We start from the raw sequence: 20,624 nt of genomic DNA on the forward strand, positions 1-20,624 counted from the left end.
ACTGTAGCTTAAGTGGAGGAATGAAATAATAAGTTCTTAAATATAGCAAGGTTGCTCTATATAGACCAAAAAGTTAGTGATCAGCAGGTCAAGTGTTCTCAATCCATAAAATTTCACATTGAAATTAAATCAGTTCTTTTTGGTTGTAGCTTCTTATGAAAAAGAAAACATTGTAGTTGGTAAACCACCTCATCCTCATGTTAAAAGACACTCAGAGGCTCCTTGCTTTTGGCAAAAGCATGAAACACATATGAGCTAATAAAGTCTTTCCTGTCTAGAGCTTTGTCTCTTATTTATAAAACTGCAGCTAGACTGGACCTGAATCCACTGAAGCTTTGGATGGATGAGCAAAATTGCAAATATTTTAGGATCCTCTGTTACTAAATAAAAACCAAAGAGCTACTGAAAGCCCTGAAGCAAACATAAATCATCACCATGGCCTCTTCCTGGTGATACTCAGTATCTTAGTAGTAGATGCATTGCATGTATGTGTTGTGCCCTTGCACTTTAAAAGCATAGCTACCTGGCATACAGTTTCTTTTTTTACTCATCTTCTGTCCATCCTGGGGAAGTATTGATGTCCCCTCCAGTCTCGCTACATACCAGAAAAGTGTAATGGAAAGTTTTCATATGAGAAGAACTATTTTCATCAGTTCAGTGCTTTCTATTGACTTCCATTACTTTTAGCTAGTATTACATTTGAATTTGATTTAATCTGTTGACAGCTAATAGTAATCTTCCATTCCAGACAATGTTCAACAGAAAATTTAAAACCATTATTGCTGAAAAATGGAGGATCTAACTGTCTTTACACAGAACTTCTTATATGCAGGCAGTGGGTACAGTATGCACTTTCAGAATTTTTTTTTCTAGGAAGCTTTTCCTACAAGTCTTAATTCTGATCAGTTTTCTATTGTGAATGCTTCTTGGTTCTTGTTCCCTGCCATCTTCCCCCCCGTAATCATAAACATATCTGTGAAAGTTTCTTGTACCATCTAGCTAGTTCTCTATATGGATTAGGACGTGGTGTCTGAGGTTTTAATAAGCCAACAAGTTCCACATCTTCCCCTTCAAAAATTAGGTTTTTTGTATTTACAGTGTGACATCCTATACGACATTTGATTGAAATTCCCATCTGCGTTTGCATATTTCTCATGTACATTCCTGTTAACCTTCTTTTACACAACATCATTTGAAGTTTCTATTCCTGGATCACTTTTGTTGGCTGTCATCAAAACTGTTATCCCTGTTGGCAGAATAATAAACATCTCTAACTGCAAACTAGAACTGAGACTTCCTGTGACCATCTCCTCCTTGTGACTGGTTTGGAAATGGAGAACCTGTTGAGGTAGAGAACAGAAGTTATTTCTGCTAGTGCCTTTAACACCTTGCAACAACATCTGGAAAGAAGAGAGGCAAGAATCCCATTTCACAGTAGTTCAGTTTGAGTATTTTAAGCCTATGACTCCTCCAGGTTGTTTTCACTAGATTTAGGCAAACGGATTATTTGCTAAAAATGGATTAAATAGTAGTAACAGTAAGCTAGAATGAGAAATAAATATTTTGAAAGAGTTTGTAAGAGTTTTAGATCTTTTCCTACAGAAAACTATATTGATTCAACAGAACTGACCTACATTGTCCAAAGACACAGCATTGGTTCCCCAGAATCCTAAATAAAAAAAAGAAAGAAATCTACGTAGACTACTAGGTGCCAAATAATCTTTTGAGTTAGTGATTGGTAGGCTTTGATTCATGATTAGTTGAAATAAGGTCACTGGAAGTAATCTTGTTGGAACTGACAGCCAAGGACAAATGCTGAGCGTTTTGTCCTGAGGTTGTCGTGCCCATTGTCTGTTGCGGTGCTGTATCAACAAAGATCTTGAGTCAGACTGTGGTCAAGAAGAAAACCCTCAGAAATTAATTTCTGGCTGTGAATTTGTCTCATGTCCATTCCCATGCCCTCGAGTCTATCTGGGATGAATCGTGTGGCTTTGGCTGTAAACAAACAGTTAATTTGTGTCATAGGATTGGCTCCCCTGGAGTTACGATACTAACAAAATAGTTGAACAGAGTGACGTTGCTGCATTTTTGTTCTGCAGTCAGCTTTAACTCATTTGTATAGGAAAGGACTTGAAAAAATGTCTGTGAGCTTTGGGAGGGAAGGGGTATGAGGAGGAGAATACTCAGGAGTCTTGACTTGCCACGAAGACCTCTCCTTATCTCTTCTCCCCTTCTCCTACCCCATGATTATATTTTATATATTAAAACCACTAAAATCTTCATGCATGGGTATGGGCAGATAGTCTTACTTTCTGAGGAAACTGCAGTTGACCTGCATCTTTGGGTGTTTTAACCAGCAGTAGCTGGTGGGATGGGCCCAGTCTGGTGTCTTGCATGTTTTCCTCTTCTCCCTCATGCAACTGATGTTAAGAGGCAGGCATGCTCAAGAGCTGCTCACCTTTTATTTACTACTAGAAAACAATCATAATCTATTAGTTTGTCCTGGGTTCTGTGTAATGTTTTTTGCTAGGCCAGCAGTCATCCAACATCTGTCTGGTTGAGGAGAAGGTGACCAAAGCGTCCTGTAACGCCAGGAGTGGGTAAGAGGGTAGTCCTGATATGAGAGTTTGACTTGCTGTAATGGTTTGAATCTAGTGGATTGACAGGCTGCCTCTGAGGCTGCCATCTTGTTTAATGGTAGAAATAAATGAGTTATTACCCCAAACCATAGTGGATAAGGAGTTTAAAGACTGTTCATGCAAAACCAGACCTCACTCTTGGCAAATCATTGAATCATGGATTTGCTCTGTCTATATCATAGAAGAATAGAATTGCTGTAGCTGTTGGGCATTCATCCTCCCAGGGTAGAGCTAAGCTGCCTAGGAGAGCTAGGCTGTTTGGATAGGCAGTAAACTAGGAACAATTTCACCACTTCCTAGCACTCGGTCCTCCTGCCCTATGAGATGTTGTATTTACAGAACAATGTCATGGTCCAAGTTTGCAGGAGCATGAAGTGAGGAGAACTTCCTTATTAAACAAGGTCAACTGACTCCATTGGCAATGATGTCCTTGGTAAGGGAGTAGTCATCCTTCTTCTTGGTACGTCACTAGCTAGCCTTAACCTTCAAGATTTTTTACAATGCATCACAGACATATTAATGCAGGAAAACAGACATCCCCATCCTACAGGACATTTTTTGTTCTTATTTGCCTGGTAGCTTGTTGTACCTGCCAGCAAAGGATTGCTGAGGCAGTGGGAGTGCATCTCTTAGCAAAGGCTTTCATCTGTGCAAAACCCCCTCGAGAGCAATTTTTTTTTCCTCATCTTTAGGTTGCTGGTGGTATACGATGGTATATAAAATACCTAAAAAGTGAGGGCTTCCAATAAACAGACAGTGACTATTTGATATTGATATTCATTCCTTCATGTATCTTCAAATGCATCTTAGTCTGTTAGTAGCTTCTGTCAAAATAATTTTCTGTTGTACAAGGTGTCATGATTCATAGAAATGCACAAATAGGAATGCAGTAAGAAAGTAGTAACTTAAATAATAGAGAGTTACCACGTTGTTGAAGGTGGCTGGTTACTTTAGCATTCAAGCCTGTACTATAACTCTTACCAATTGTATAAACCAATGAAACTTTTCATTCTTTGGAGGAGGCCCCAGCCTTCATGGATGTATAAACACTGGTCCCAAGTAAGAAGCAGAGTGATTGCAAAAAAACCATATATAATCGTTGGCAGTGTTAGTGAAATTATTGTTGTATCATTTATGGGTGTGGCAAGCTATTTGTCATGGTTACACTGCTGAGTAAGCAAGGACACGAGCGGGTACTGAGGATGCAGAGCCTTTTGGGGTAGTTGTGGAAGACCACGTAAGATGGAGGGAGCCAGGTCTGGTGCAGTCTTATTCCTGTTGCTATTTGGGAGTATTTTCTAGAGTGAACTGGCCCCTGTGGCTCACATTGGTGTTGTCTGGGAGGCAGCTAGGTGGAGTGATCAGGGAAAGGATAAAAAAGTAGGCCAGGGAGTGAGCTAAAACTAAGCAGTCTAGAAGAGCAGGAGTTCAGTATTTCAGCTCACTTGCTCCTGGGGGTCTGTTTCACCTCCATCCTCTAACAGATGTCACATCCGACCTAGAGCTGCTGAGACACACGCTCAAACTCTGCTCCTCTGCTGGAGTGGCTGTGGGCCTGGATGGTGTTGGAGATTTATTTACAAGGATGTCAAATATCCGAAGAGTATTTCATGAGTTTGCCGTTTTAGGAGTCTTGCAGGGCTGCACCCACACCTAGTTCTGTCTTCAGAATAGCTGTGTTTCCAAAACCTGTGCTATCCCTGCTTGGGTTTTTTCTTCCATGGTTCTACAGAACATCCCTCTTTAGAGGTTTTCTGTTGAGATGCTGTTTTGATGGCAGGGTGCTGGAATTGTAACTCATGCTTGGCTGGCTCCAAGTGGCTAGCTTGTGAACCACCAAGAGCGAACTCCATGTGGATGGCACGTTTGTCATTGCAGGATGACTGTTCTTTGGTGAAGGATGATGGTTACAGCCTGTACCTTACTTCTAAGCAGCAGAAGACAGACCTTAAGTATAGATGTATGGTAGAAAAATGCCTGAAGATGCTTGTTATTATCACACTTTACTGAACAAAGAGATGGGTTCGTGATTCAGCTGTGATAAGTGATTGAGACCTAGCTGGAACATAAGGTTCATGAGTATTTATTGCCTGTCCTTTTAATGATTTTACATTTCTTTCTTATGGCTTCTCTCCTGATTCCTTAACCTTTAGTCTCTTGCTGTGGTCAAATATAGTAACTTTAAAAAAAAAAAATCATGGTTTCTGCTTTGCATAATCATTCCATGGAACCAAAGCTTCTATTTTGAAGTTTTGCTGAATTGTATGGGTAAAATTGATCTTGTACTCTAGGAATAAGAGTTTAAGTGCTTGGTCTTTCATCTGTAATGTAAAACTTGCAACAATTTTCAGTTATCAAATAATTGGCTATCATAGTCAAATGTTTGCTTGAGGGTGTTTTGGTTTGCCATTTCTAATCTAGTTTGGACAAATTAATGCTTTCCATATATTATCCACTTTTAGTGCATAACAAAAATGAAAAACTTTTCTCTTTTTCTAAAAGGCTTATAACAAAAAGAAAAAGGAAACATGGGGAGTCTGTATCTTTATTGTAGCAATTGATCTGGATGAAATGACATTCACTTTCACAGAGCTTCTGAAAAGTATAAGAATAAGGTAAGTGAATTTAAGTGTGTGAATTTAGATTTCAACGATTTTTATAAAGAGCATGTTTTTAAAGCATTGTGAATCTTTGTGCATATCAGGCTAGTTGATTTTAAAGTGAAGGTTACTTATGGGAATTTTGAGTATTTCGGTAGACTAGGAGTCTTGCTGTCATTTTAGTTGAGGGAGCAATGCTACTTGTTTGATTCAACTGTGATTGGCTTTGATTGTATCACACAGCTGATTCTTGTTCTTGCTCAGCCTAAGTCTTCATCAATTTAACTTGGTGTAAATTACACTTAAAATATTTTCCTTTCATTCCCTGTATCAAGATTTTTTCTAAAACCCTTTTTCCAACGTTAGGCTTAGGATAAATCAAGAAGTGGAAAAGACCCATTACTCTTCAAATAGTTTGCTAGCAGGCTGCTCTTTTTCAAACATTTTAATGCCAGTCTAAATTTTGTGCTTTTGTACATGCTTTTTGCTAGGGGATTGTTGCTGTTATATTGTATATTCACTAAGTTCATAATACAGAAATTAAGATTTTAGAACAACATCTGCTTTTAAGGTAAATTTAGGTGGCAAGAGCAGTAAGCATACCCTTGTGTTAGATTCATCTAAGGAAAGGATTCCACTGCTGTCTGCCTAATAACTGTGCTGTGCATCAAAAGCATGTGCAGGAGCAGAGCCTTCGGATGCTGTAGGGCAGGAGGCTAAGGCAGAACACCGGGCACTTCATGGTGGTAACCCCAGGCTTGGGGTTAAATATCCTTTTCTTGGAAGTCATCAGTTACGATTAGGCTTCTCCATGCTGCTCCTACCTCACATGGTCTCCCAGAACAGCTGTCAGGTTCTACGTTTCGCCTTAATCTCTTCAGTCTTGACTGACTTGGAACCACGTCGATGAAATCTAATTGCATTTGTGCAGTAATGTTCAGCATGTTCCACCTGACTACAGACCAACTTGTGCTGCAAACTGAAAGAGACTGTTTCCCTTGGGGTTTAAAAGAGTAAGCTATTACTCTGCCAATTTTTATTTTAGCAATACTCAATTGCTTGTTAGCCCTGGGCTTTTTGTCAGCTATATGGTCAATCTGGCAGAGCTTTCTACCAGTCATCTTATCCTCTAGAGCCACACAGATATATTGGAAAGATTTTTCATTCCACACTAAAAGAATTCCCAAATGAACTTCTGACTGTTTTTATATTCTGCTTTTTAACCTGACAAAGATAAAAAAACCTCCCAGAATCTTATATTCTGATAAAGGATCAAAATATATTTGATATAGCTGAAATAGTTGAATATATCTGATAGCTTCCTCTCCTTAATTTTTAGTAATCTGCTAATTACGAACAAAACAACAAAATGCTTTCTTGGTGGCCATAATATTACATGGATGAATAGGGAAAACTTTGGTCCCCTGTGTAATAGTATTTCCAAAGGGTGGGGCTGTCCTTGCCCCAATGTCTGTTGAAAGACTTGGATTTCCATATAATTCAACACACTCATCTCATTTTTCATTTCTAGGTCTCTCTTTAGCATGGATGGAGCCAAAGTTCATGTTCTTATAGTAAGAACGTTTCTGAAGTAGAACTTTTAGCTAGAAGAGAAGTATCAAGATGTCTGTGTTGGATATTTGTGGTTTTACTGGCAGAGCAAGGAAGAAAGATGTGTCTAGTTAGCAAATTCTGACTTCCAAAGATAATATCTGTGCTAGCCAATTGTCTTTCTGTAGTAGAGCCTATATCATGAGAGGCCTGTGCTACCTAGTTGAACAGTTTTCCTACATCTGGAAAGTGTAAAGGTGGTATATGGGGCTCAAGGTAAAGAAATAGTGTCTTCCAAAGCAAGGTTCTTGGTCACTGCTAGTTGTAGTAAGAATACGCTGGAGTCTAGTGAAGTAAGGCAGTGGGTTTTGGTGAGGTTTTTAAAGAGCTGTTGCATAATGCTCATTCTTAGTTATGATAATCTGACATCTTTTTTCCTTTTTTTCAGTGTATGCACATTTTTTCAGTTTCTGAAAGAGGTGGATGTTAACATGGATACTGTAAGCACTAAAGTTGATAGCACTGTATCAAGGCTGAAAAAGAAATATGATGTATTACTTGCACTATACCACAAGTTTGAAAGGTAGTATACATTTTTTCATTTTGAAATTATGTATTCTTTATGGCTGTCAACATTTAAGTATTTAGACTTTTCAAACTGTGTGTTAGAAGAGCGCATTTAAACTCTGTATGCTAATATTTACAGAACAGTGAAATTGAACTGCTTACATGCATTGAATAAACACATCTTACATTTTACTCCATAACTATTACAGTGCTTTGTTAAACAATCCCCTTGTTGCAGTACAAACAATAGTAAGAGCAGCATGACAAGTGGTTGCTAGTCCCTTTGTTAAGCTTTTTACAAATATAAGGAATGGTTTACTATCTAATATTTTTTTATTTAAGGGACTTTCCATTTCTACCTGCCCACCCCTCCCCAAATCCTGATCCAAGAGTTTCTTTCTAAGGAGTTCTGGAAAGAAAAAAAGCACAAATAAGATAGTTTCTCTCTCCCAGGTTTGGAACTGAAGGCTGTTTGTTCTAGTGTCTAGGGGTGTTGCAGAGCCTCCTCTATTAGCAGTTCTCACTTGTAATCAAGGTAAACCTTCCCAAGTGGCTTAGCTGGCCCTACAATGAAAATCGAGGGGCATTCTCTTTGTACAGAATTAGTTGGATATGCTTATGGCAGAGTGTTAAGAGCTTTCTGTGTATAACCTGAAAATCAGGAAATTCTTAAATGGATGCTTTTTTTGAGCTGCTGTTACTCCAAGGTGGTAAGCTGCTGCGCTCTATGCTTTAGCATGAAGGCAGAGATGCTAAAGGCTTTAGATCCTTTTACAGGCTAATGTGTGCTAGCATAGATGCATACTGGCAAGTTCTGATATCCTCTGAGGCAATTTTTAATTGCCTTGTGAAATTCTCTATAGCATATACCGGTAGAAAACTGTTTCATGTTGTTAAACACTGAAGCATCATTCCATGATGCTCGTACTACTTGATCCTGTTGCTTCGGCACACTGTGGTATTTTTTACCTACAGGCGTTTGAGTTACTGTAATGTTTTGCCTCCCAAACCACAAAAGGCTCTCAAATATCCCTTAAATGACCCTAGAAAGGGGTAGCACATCACCCCTTAGTAGTTTATAGAATCAAGGCGCAAATGTGTTACAAGTTCTATTTGTCTTTTCAAAATCCAATCAATCACACTTACCATTAGCTTGGATAATGTGTGTATCACAACATTTTTGTAAAGTTTATAGTTGCCTTAAAGCTATAAAGTTCTATGAAAGTTGTAAATAATTTATTTTTACCCATTGCAAGTCTTTTCTGGGCTATAAAAGTGTCATTGCAGATTTAGAGAGGCATGTTTTGTTTTTTTCCCCTCCTCTAACTCTTCTTTGTTTGCTTACTTTTTCGAAACTTGAATTGCAGTAACAATTTTTTCAAAAAGAAGGATTTGAAATTTGTGGTTTTCCCCTGTTTTCTTTTTGAATAAACTGAATTTATTTCTTGAAATGACACATACCTAGAATAATTAGGAGGAAACATTGTATCGCAAGGCTGGAAGTGACACTGCAGAAAGAGTAAAGGTTTTAAAATGCGCTTTTATAGTGTTCTGCGCAGCTGTGGCATATAATTTGCCATGTGTTACAAGCCACTGAGTAACAATGTGTACATACAAATCCTGTCTTTCTGGAAGAAAACAATAACAAATTTTATTACACCAAATTAAAATTGTTCTGCTATGCAAGCTTTGACATGAGCAAGCAAGCAACAGCTTTATCTCAGCTCTGTCAGGGCTTTAATTGGTCTGTTGTTAATCTGCTCTCCAAAAGTCAGCATTTTTTTAAAGTTAGAATAATGTTTTGTGAACTGGTATATTTTTTTACTACACTGAAGTCAAAGATATCACACAGTTTGCTTTCAGAAAAGTGTTTAAAAATAAGAATTGATTTTTCTTTTCTAGGACTTGTGGCCTTATTTATCTGGAACAACCTAGTAGTGAGTAAGTTTGACTTTCCTAAATTGTGTTTGTCGAGATAAGATGTAAAATGTGTCAGCATTTTATTTTTTAACCCATTAAGATTGACCTAAGTCATAGTATGTCATATGTTTAATTTAGATTTAGTGGGGACTTTGAATTTCAGTGAGAGATGATGAAAGCCGCAGAAGTGATGTATATATATTTGATCACTTCCTCCATGAAGGATCGCCACCCAATGGCGGGTGTCTCGGCATGGTGGAAACGAACTTTTGGAGAGTGAGCTTCCTAATCATAGCAACAAATGAATGGATGAAAAGATGCCTTAGCAACTCCCAAATGAGCTTGTGTTCATGCTGTGACTGGAGAATAGGGCATTAGTCAAAGGCACAAGAGAGAAAACAGCTCGTAACAGTTAAGTGAATTATCCATGTTCACTTTCTTTTCTGAGGACGATACAGATATTTCCTGATTCTTGAATGGCTTTACAGAGACTTAATTTTTTCAAATGTGTAGTCATAATTACGTAGGGAATGGAACGAGATCATTAATAAACTTAACTACATGGGAAATGTTGCATGTTATCTTAAATTTTTGCATAGACTGAAGCATGTTTTCAGAAACTGTAGTTTAAATTATTACAGACCTGTTAATGTAGAGACTTTATTTTTGTGTCTCTACAGGATTTCTGCTGAACTCAGTTCTGTACTAGTCCTAAAAAATTACTGGATTACTTTTTTGCTGGCAAAAGGTGAGTTTTGGTTAAAAGACAGTTATCTTAATGAATATTGTTGAAGTGAGATAATGGGTTTGGTCGAGAATCTTTTGATTGTGTGGCTTCTGTAACTACTCAGTGATATTTCTTTCTATACAATTTGGCTATTCTTTTAGCTTCTATTACTTCCTGTGTATATAAATATATTTTTTTAAGCTTTATAAGATTTTTTTTTTTTTTTTTAATTTGAAGGTTGGTATTCTGTATTTGAGTCTGTTCTGAGGTGCTTTATAATCTGCCAATATTTTAATAATGATTACCTGAAAAGACTGGCAGAATTTTTTTAATAGGCTTATGTATATTATAAACATATAAGAATATATAAATAAATAAAATTTAACAATAATAAGATATTATTAAAAGATAGTAAGTCCCTGAAATTATGCATACTACAATTCTTCCTTGAAAAGGCTGAAGTTCCAGTTAAAGCTGAGTGATGAAACAATTACAGTAGTCCATGGAGTCCCATCTGATTGTACTATTCCTACAAAAAGGAATGAATCATGTGTCCTAATTGCTGCTTACTCCAGGTCTGTGTTATCAGCGAAGTATACGCATCTCTGCAGTCAAAATTGGTCTTGGATCAGCTGAGCTTTGTGGAGCTTTTTCACTAGAACTCTCCGAGCATAAGCATAAAGCAAAACCCACAAACTTTTTCTAGCTTGTCTTTTCACTGAGAATAGGGAAAGTTAAAATTTATCAGCAAATAGGTGAAGTCAGAGGAGAGCTTGGATGATGCTTGCTAATTCTGATAGAAAATAAATACAGAAATTGCACATGTAAATAGAGCATAAGTAGTGGTCTGTAGCTGTTGTGAATCAGTGTTAGCTTTCCAAATTTTTCGTCGCAATGCACGCTGTCTTGGAATGGCCCTGTAGATTTTCTCTGGCATATGAATCATAATTTGGGAACAGCTGGAATAATGTAGTTTTAAAAGTGCTCTTCGTGCTAATATTTGTCTGACTTTTAAGTCATTTCAAATAAATTTGGCAGGCTGAGCATACAGTGTGGTAGCATGTTTTGAATTTCTCTTCACTATATACTAGCAACTTCTGTTTTCTGAACACTTACCATCTTTCACAAAGCTTATGTAAGACGACAAAAAAGAAAGTGAGGAAGAATTGCACAGAAATAAGAGGTACATATAGGTAAAATAGTCTACACAGTTACTCTACTATAGTAAAATGAAAAAGAAATCAGGAAGGAGCACTGAGAGTTAGGAATTTTGTGCACAGTAAATTTCTTTATATGTATGCTATCTCTAAAGCAACAAACCTCTTAAGAGCCGTAAGTTTTAAAATCAATAGCCTTTACAGAACACTGGCATCCTGTATGATGCTTTCTGAATTCTAATATTAGTGCTTTATTAAATGAACTTTCACATCTTTATTTTTTCAAAATTACTTTTCAAATTAAGTCAAACATCTCACAAAGGTTTTCTTTGCCTTTTTAAACGTTTGCAGGTAAAGTGTTGCAAGTGGAAGATGACCTGGTGATTTCTTTCCAGTTGTTGCTGTGTGTTTTAGATTATTTTATCAAACTGTCACCTCCTGCTATGCTCAAGGAACCATACAGTAAGGATTTTAGTTTTTTGTTCACTAAAGTAGAAAGCAAATGTGTTGAATTTCTATTAAAGTCATGCTAACATTCGTAATTAACATAATAAAACTTCTTAAGCTTGTTAAAATTGATGTTTTGGTGTTTTAGTGCAATTTAGATGATAGTGAACTTGAATTAAATTATCTGAATGTGGCACTGTATTTAATATGGGGTTTTGGGTTTTTTTTTTTTTCCTACCATGCATTTGCTATGTCCTCTGCCGATACAAGTTGTTCAGGGGCTTGTTAAAACAGCAGTTTTACTTTGGTAAAAGAATTCAGGTTCTGGGTAGATGATGACTGAGAACTATTATTTAGGTTTGCTTTGAGTTACAAAAGGAAAAGATGGTGCTATGACTCTGTTATTTCACTGACATGAAATAACACTATGATGACAACAGAAATGTAGAAGATACTGGACATTTAAAAGACATACACAATGGACAGAAAACCTAATCACAGTGGTAGCTCAAAATAAAATGGTAGAGGTAAAATGTAGATAGCTTTGCTTTTATTACATCCCCTTTGTTATTAGCAAGTGCCTCTATTTTAAGTAAAAAATATAATGGGTCTTCGCTATAGAAACTGCTGTTCAGCAGTAACTTTTTGTACATTCAGTTTTTGTACCTAAAACCTGGAAAAACTCACTAAAAAGGCAGAGAACGTAAGCATTTATGGTAACTTTCAAAGATAAAATTCTATTTTTGTTGAATATTTTCTTCTGCAAGCTATGGAATCAATATACTGAAGTATTTGGAGCCACAGTATGTAAAAAACAATTTTTTGATACTAATTAGTTTACCCTCTGCTGGGTTTGGATACGACACTAGTATTTATAGCCTAAATCTACTTGCTTTATTTCTTTGTTTCACAACTGAATATCCACTTGGGTTATAATGTCATAGAACAGATGATGCATTCACTGCTATATTCTGTAAATTCCATGTTTTGGAGAATATTTTTGTGACCTAGTAATTATTTGTTGCAGGTAAGAACAAATAACCTTGCTTTTATTCTAATGCCAATATAAATAAAGGGTGGGAAAGGATGGGCTTGTGGCAAGCAAATCCCTGCCCTCCTCCAGTACTATTTTGAATTTAAATTTGCCCTTCACAGTAGGACAGACATATGCTACTGCTTATTTCAGATGTTATAAAGCAGATCTTTTTCAAAGAACACTGAATTGAAACTACCTGGTTTTGAACTCTGTGTTCACACTGATTTATTTGCTTTAGTGAAACTATGAAGACTAGGAGCTCATTATTAGAAGCAGTTTGGTTCTGTGCATTGTATCTTGAAAAGAAATGCTGCCACTTCATACTAAATTGGAAATATGAGTATTACTGTCATAAGTGTAAAGCATTAGATTTCTAACTTGAAACTGTGTGATATGTCCAGGTGCTGTGTAAACTGTAAAACAGCACTTCGTTCTTTTAGCAAATAACACAATGTATTGTTCAAATCCTCGTGACCAAGAGGCTTCATGTGCTAAATGATGTCAAGGTTTATGATCTGACCAAGGCTGAAGGGATTAAGATGCAACCACCCGAGCAGTGTAGTTTGTCAGATTTTCTCAGAACAATTATCAAATACAAATGAAGTTACAGATGAGAACAGCATGCTGATTAGAGTGTCAGTTTTAAATCAACAATATTTAATGATACTAACGAATGTTATTAATATAATTCACATATTTCAAGCTGACGATATTGAAGCCATCTACTTTGTGCTTAACAAAATGAAATATTTTTACCTCACTGAATTAAGGTTTTTTGATCTCTTCTTCAAGGTGAACTTGTTTGTTCCTACTTGTTTGCCTGGGGGTATTTCGGGAAAGGAGGAATTCCCTGCAGAACCATATTCCAGGTTCCCACCAGCACTTAAGTCCTGCATTGACTTTATTAACCTTCAGACATGTAGAGTGAAGTTAGTCTTCCAGCTCCTTGTGTTACACTTGTGTAAAAATAGAAAAAACAGTTACTCATCTGTGGAAAAGATAAGGCTTTCCTAGCTTTGCAAAACAGATGCTTATTCAGAGCTACTTAGAAAAAATGCTGTTACATTCTGTGTTGAATAGCTTTTTAAAAACAAAAAGTCCAAATATTGATACAGGAATTAAAAAAATAGGTCTTCTTTTTGTATAGATTTTCTGTAATGAAGGTTTCTTTCTCGGCTGAACAGATTAAAAGGGAAATATTTAAGAAGAGGACCTGAAAAATAATATAAAAATTTAAATCTCTTAGGTTTAAAAATTTCAATCTCCTCTTTCTTAAGACGACTCTAACCTTGTGATGGTTCTGACTATCTTTCCAGAGTCTGCTGTGACTGCAGTGACTGTTAATGGTTCAGCTCGAACTCCAAGAAGAGGTCAGAACAGGAGTACACGTACTTCAAAGCAAATTGATACCGATACAAAAGTTATTGAAGTCCTTTGTAAAGAGCATGATTGTAATTTAGATGAGGTAATGCCTGTGCTTTAAAGTCTGTTAGATCTTGCTGCTAAACCCCACCTGGAATATGCTTTTATTTAAATGGTCTTTTTAAATGTCAATACTTGTGCCCGCTTAACTACTTTCAAATTCAGTAGTGAAGGTATTCTACAGTCTATAGTTTCTGTAGTAGGTAGTTAAAAAAACCAAACAAAAAAACCCAAAAAACAAGCCCTTTCATATGGGCTGAACTGTGAAGAATGCAGTATGAAGTTACAGGCTCATCACAGCATGTAGCATGTGGACACAGGGCTGCTCTGATGGGGTTTCACAGCTGCATCCCATGGTGAGAAAATGTACACAAGCAGCACATTGCATCTGTGTGGGATCTTGAAGACCCCATTCCCCTTTTCCTTTGCTGATAAGTCTATTCCTGTATAAAAAGGACTGATTTTTGAGTATCTAAGCAGATGATGGAAGCAGAAATATAAGAGGGCTGGGAAGAGTGGAGTTCTTTCCCAGTTTAGTCATTTAATGTTCCAGCAATGGATTACACACTGCATGCTTACATATCCCTATGTTTTGGATATGTAAGCACTTTCATTTTTGCTTTACTGAAAACAAAACACAGTGCATTACAGAAGTGTCTTATTTAATTTCTTTATTTAAAGACATGAAAGCGGTGTATGCATGGCTGCCTCTGTACATTGCTAATGTTACATTTTTTCTTTTTTTTAGGTCAAAAATGTGTATTTCACAAGCTTTGTTCCCTTCTTGAATTCTATTGGTATTGTAGCTTCGAATGGACTACCAGAGGTAATTGGAGGAATTTAAGATAGTTCAACAACAGTGCTTTCCTTCATGCTAAATTGCCTAAGATTCCCTTTACGCATTGATAAAGTTCTAATAGGTTCTTCTAAAATCATCTAGCAAAATGCACTGTTTTTACGGAATGTGGCTTAGCAGGGATTCCAGGATTCATGGAGTATATTTAGCTTTTACATTTGAATTTAATAAATGAATTTCCTGAGGCTGAACCAGTGCTTTTTGCTCGAAGCAAAACATGACATAGGCATTGCATATCCATGATCTTGGTGAGGCCATTAATCTAAAATACAACTATTACAATATCAGGTCTCTGAAGTCAGTCTATAAATGCATACAGTCTTAAATTATACACCTTAATTTAAATATAATTGAGACATGTTACTGTAGTCATGTTGGAGAGAGATCCAAAAGATTAGGCTCGGTTTTACAACTGGCAGAGTTTGGACTGCTGTGTCTGTGCAGAATTACTTTCATCTTACTGAGTTGTAGCCTGGATGCAGCAGACTGCCTCTATGCAATTGCATGCAAGAGTGCGCCTTAGTAGGTAACTTCTTGCAATGTATTTACATCCATCATTCTTAAAAGAGTAGGTTTAGCTGTGTGTCACCAATAGATGTGGTAATCTGAAAATAAGCAGCTCTGAAGCTTATCAGATTGAAGGTCTGCAAGATTCAGTCAAGTATATGTTCTGTTCAGTTTCATAGTGTGTTGGGTGGGGGACAAAAGGCAAGACCCACTAAAGACCTTAACCTCTTCCAAAATTAATTTCAGGGGATCAGCAGTCAGTTTAGACTTTTTAATTTATGGTTGTATGTATGGTTGGGAAGCTGTGTATGAACTTCCAGGCAAAGGTCATTATACAGTTTATTCTCAAATCAATGAGCGTTCTCATCCAAGGCTGTTGAATTTAAGCATGGTATCAAAATTATCAGTCTAAGACTCTGCTGGTGTAAATTCTATAAAATGATGCATTTGAAGAAAAATCCAGTCACACGTCCCAGAGGGGATGTTCTAAAACAAAGCAGAAAGTTACAGCTGTATTTCAGAGGCAGTCAGTTCATATATGTAATCCAACTAACCGTCAGTCATAGCTGAGATCATCAGTACAATAGCTAGTAATATGGGACATTTAAATTGACTTCCATTTTTCATAAAAAAACCCATTGAGCTTTTGATAAATTTTCATGTTGTTTCCAAAGCAAGAAAAGCTTTTGAGGCTTAATATTGCTATTTTGTCTTCACTATATGTTTGATGGTCAGGCTTTATGAACTGATGAACAGATTGATTCAGAACTCTTATTTTTGGCTGAAGGTTTCTTCCCAGTTAGCCCAGTACAGACATTTTGTCTAAGAGCTGCTGGTTTTTGCAGTGAGAATCTGAATTTTCTAGAAGTTTATGAAATACTGAAATGTTTTAGACAAGAAGAATGTGTAAGTCTAGGAAGATAATGAAAAATGAAAAGATAATGAACGTTTTTAATAAAAAAATAGTGATAATAGGAATTGAAAGATAAACTTTGATTTATTGGTCCTAATCTCAAAGTTTTAACCATGAGATCAGTTTGGAGCAAATTAATTTGGCAAAGGTAAAAGGAGGGGATGAGGAGCAATGCTGTGTAGGAGGTATTTGCAGCTTGCTTTTTCTTGGGACTGGGAAGGGACTAATTTGGGTTCATATGCACTGTTGCCTGTTTTTCTAGCAGGAATTTGCTAGAGCACAGCATCATTTAGTATGTTTAAGGGCTCGGGGAACAGATAATTGAGGTGACTACCTACTTCTACAGGAGCATAGCAGCAGATTTGAAGTGGAGGCTAGTATCTGGCCTTGATAAAAAAATTCCAGACTTCTAGGTAATATTAGTTACTCAAAAAAAAAAAAAACCCCAAACCAAAAACTAACAAACTTCTCCATGCAAAATGGAGGTATATCAATATGGGATCTAATCAAATAAGAAATCTTTAACAGTAATTTAAAAAACCAATGTGGATATGAAATAATGGTGTAAGTTTTTGTAGAAATAGACATGTCTCTTAAAAACTACACCAGCACAAATATTAATGTGGAATGGGGAAATTCTTCTTACACTCAGAGCAAGAAGGTTTGAGTGTGGGTCTTGGCCTTCATCTCCAAACCAGCAGAGACAGGGACTGAGCGGATTGTCTGGCAGCTGTTCTAAGGACAATCATTTTACATTTCCTGCTCCTAGAGACGTCTTTTTTTTCTGGAAGGAAAGATTTAAAAACCTAGAAACATGAGTTTGGTTTGCAGGTCTATGTCTCCCACTAGCTATTTTTAGCTCTTTTACAGTGTCAAGACCTACATTTCTTCAAATAAGTCTCATGATCTTGGATTGTTTTCTCTTACGAATGATTATCTTTGTGCGTGGGAACGATAATTTTCTTCTGGGTATGTTTCAGCTATTTGTGGAAGAAGTGGCTTTGTAAGCTCCAAGGTCATTCTCTTGGCATTTCAGCATTGTATTCATGACGTAGGACTAGCTTATATTATTCTATAAATTGTCAAACTTGTTCCTATAAAATAAAGGGTTTTTTCAATGTTTTTTGAGGTTGAGGTTCTCTCGAAACAGTATGACGAGCTCTATCACAAAAACAAAGATATAGATGCAAGATTATTTCTGGATCACGATGAAACTCTACAGCCTGATGTCATAGCATGGTAATATTTCCATTTACTGCTTTCATTTTATAACAGAAAATGTGAACTTGCATTGATTTCCGCCCCCTCATGTTATAAATAGACATCTCTGTATCCTGTTGACCCCTTAGGTTTGTAGTTCAGCTAAGGTATTTATGGCATCACCAGTCTTGCTTTACATTGTTGCTTAAATAATAAGAAAACGTATGACTCTGACTCTACCTAAAATGATTTGGAAGCTCTGCTCTAATTCTTACTCTGTGCAAGCCACTGTCATCCAGGGGAAGCTGAGAAATTGTGAGGAGGAGGAGGAGGAGGCCGAGGCCCTGTCATGCTAGTTGATTAGATATACCTGAGGTGGTATTACGGCTCTGAGGCCAGCTGGCATGGAGTGGCTTGGGCCCTCACTGTCCAGCTCCTCCTTCCTAAAACCAGATGGTGGCATTTGGAAGCTGCCTGCTGGGAGTGGTCCTCAGCCCCTTCTGACTTCTGACCTGTACCCACAAATGTTTTGGGGAATGGTAGTTTGCATGGGACAGAAATGCGCCATGGATGGTTAGCAGAATAAACAGTAGAACTAGTGCCCAAGTACATTCCCTGGTGCTGTTCAGTAATACACATGTATTTGAATTTCTCTGGTCATACTCTAAAGTTCTAGTGGTTCCTGACAATTCAACATTTCCATAATTTGACGTGAGCTCACGATGTGAGTCTGATTTTATCTATGATAGAAAAATACATTCATTTAAAATTGGATTAGAATGGAGCTAATACTAGCTGTACATATAAATTAAGTTGTTATACATAGAATCCTAGGGGAAAAAAAAAAGTTGGAAGGGAACTGTTGGAGGTCATCTGGTCCAACATCCTGCTCAAAGCAGATCTACTTGGGAATTTAAATTATATTGTTCTAACAACTGGAGTGGTTGGATGTCTAGATCTTCTCAAAATCTGTTCCACAGGTTTTTTTTCTGCAGATTAATAGATCCTTATAGAACACATTCTTTTTTGAATTACATTAGTACTTCCTAAGTTTGTTTTCCATTTCTGTAGCTCACAGCTGGAGAGGACACCACTAAAAAACAATCCAGATGAGGAACTTAATCTTATACTTCCACAGACTCCTGTTCGGTATGAGTTTTTCTTTTTAAGCTGTGTTCTTTTGTTTAGTATCCTAACTAGAAATATTCATCTTTAGCAGAGTTGTTTTAATTTTAAAGAAACTGTTTTGTTTTTCGTAAAACAGATGTAGTTCTGGTCACTAATGAGCAGTGAGCATGTGCTGAGGGAACCTGAGTGCCCTCAGTTCCTGGTGAAGTTCTAGATAACCAGGAGAGCTTTTTACTGAGTTGTTGAAGAAGTGCAAGATGTCTGTAAAATAGATCACTGTATTTGTTCTTGTGAGAATGCAACTTTACACTTCTGTGGTAGTACTTTTGTCTGCTATACTCTCATCTTCCTTTCCGATCTTTATTCTAGCTCTGTATCTTCCAGCATCCTTTCCTGATACCAAATTGTATATGCACACACGTTTCTTTTCCCATGATCTTTTTCTTCTTAGTATTGTTTTCTTTCTGTATGGGAAGAAGAACATTCAGAGTGCCAACGTGTTTTGGTCTGTCGGGAAAATGGACAGATAAGGTAGAAATGTGTTAATTGGAGATTGTTTGATCTACAACCAAATGCAGAAAAACTGCAAGCTTGAATTCAGTTAAGCAAAGAAAAGGAGATTTACATGTACCATTTTCCCCTTGTGCCACATAGTTTTTTGATAAAATCAGTGTGTTTGTGCCTGATGGTGCTTGGAAATTCCTGGACACTCAAGGACCAACCAGCTATGCCACTGCAATGCCATGTGCTATGTGGACAGACAGAGAAGTGTCTGTACAGGCAGTCGTTCTTAAGGTGTCAGGTTTAATAAAATCGGACAATTAAGTTCTTGTTCCATGCTTGCTGTATAAATGCCTTTCATTTTAGCATGCTGTAGAGATGAGAGAAGTTAAAATGTTATATGCTTAATTATTACTTCAGTTTTCTCAAATGAGTAAAATTATTTTTGTTTTTATTAAAAATACTTCTACAGTGTTTACATGCTTATGGAAGAATGAATTAGACTCTGGGCTTGTGCATCCACTGTAAATCTACTAAATGTCATCTGCAGAAACTAACTGTTTTCTAGCCAATAGAGCAGTAAGGTTCTGAGAAGCTTCTTCGTAAAAATAATAAAGGGAGACATGCAGCTGAGGTAGATATTGATCACTATATGAAAGAACTTTTAATTGCCTCTGACTGCAGAAGGCTTTATTTGATTGCCTTAGTGGTCCCTTTTAGTCTTATGCTTCTAATATTCAACTGCCAGTGATGCTTTTTTAGCCATAAAGTCATCAGCTTGCTTGTCAGTTTGCAGACTGAATGTGTGGTACCAGACCATCTATAACGTGGTAAATTTAACAAGAAGGCCGTTGACAACAAATCCCGTTTTTGACAAATGTAGATAGCTTGTTATTGATACTTTTCAGTTATACTAGCATTTAAAAAAGCCCTCTAACACTGTGAAGGATGCTTCATTAAAGTTCTTGGCATGGAAGTCTTACTAAGAAAGTCCAGGGGTGCTAAAAATTTGAAATGCGCTAAACCAACTTTGATCTTGGGAGGAGGTCTAGTGAGATATTTAGATTCTCTCCATCCACACTTGGGCTTTTCTCTGAGTTTTCCAAAACTGATGCCACTTAAGACAGTTCCAGTGAAGGCTTATTCACCAGCAGTGATTTGGGCTGTAGTAACTGTTTTTCCTAAAGCCACAGAACTGTCACTAGATGGCAGTAAACCTTTGGTCACCAGCAGGCAGTGGAACATGAATGATTAACTCTCCCTGCATTAAGCAGAACCCCTTACAGGTTATGTGGAAAGCACCATACTTACTACTTTGAATCATCTCATAATGTCTTCTTTCTGGACCCAGACACTTAGGATCTGCTCTAAAGCCCACTGAAATTGGTGAGAATATAAAAATTTTCATCAGTGGATTTGTATCTGGTCATTTATATAGAAAGCAGTAGATAAA

General features: G+C 37.0%; 1 protein-coding gene across 4 annotated transcripts in view; it reads left to right on the top strand.

The window, feature by feature from the left end:
- RB1 (RB transcriptional corepressor 1) overlaps positions 1-20,624 on the top strand; it is a 73,590-nt gene that overhangs the window by 4,732 nt on the left and 48,234 nt on the right. For 3 of the 4 annotated variants that reach the window (XM_075709034.1, XM_075709057.1, XM_075709051.1), the window contains 9 exons: positions 5,142-5,254; positions 7,239-7,373; positions 9,260-9,298; positions 9,958-10,025; positions 11,513-11,623; positions 13,961-14,109; positions 14,815-14,892; positions 17,472-17,581; positions 18,614-18,691. In XM_075709034.1, coding sequence (XP_075565149.1) covers positions 5,142-5,254; positions 7,239-7,373; positions 9,260-9,298; positions 9,958-10,025; positions 11,513-11,623; positions 13,961-14,109; positions 14,815-14,892; positions 17,472-17,581; positions 18,614-18,691 — 881 coding nt within the window. Of the gene's footprint in view, positions 1-84; positions 88-5,141; positions 5,255-7,238; positions 7,374-9,259; positions 9,299-9,957; positions 10,026-11,512; positions 11,624-13,960; positions 14,110-14,814; positions 14,893-17,471; positions 17,582-18,613; positions 18,692-20,624 lie in introns of all 4 variants that reach the window. The other variant, XM_075709043.1, reaches the window with a different exon arrangement.

Source organism: Pelecanus crispus, chromosome 1 (genome assembly GCF_030463565.1).
Source record: "Pelecanus crispus isolate bPelCri1 chromosome 1, bPelCri1.pri, whole genome shotgun sequence".
NCBI classification, from domain to species: Eukaryota; Metazoa; Chordata; class Aves; order Pelecaniformes; family Pelecanidae; genus Pelecanus; species Pelecanus crispus.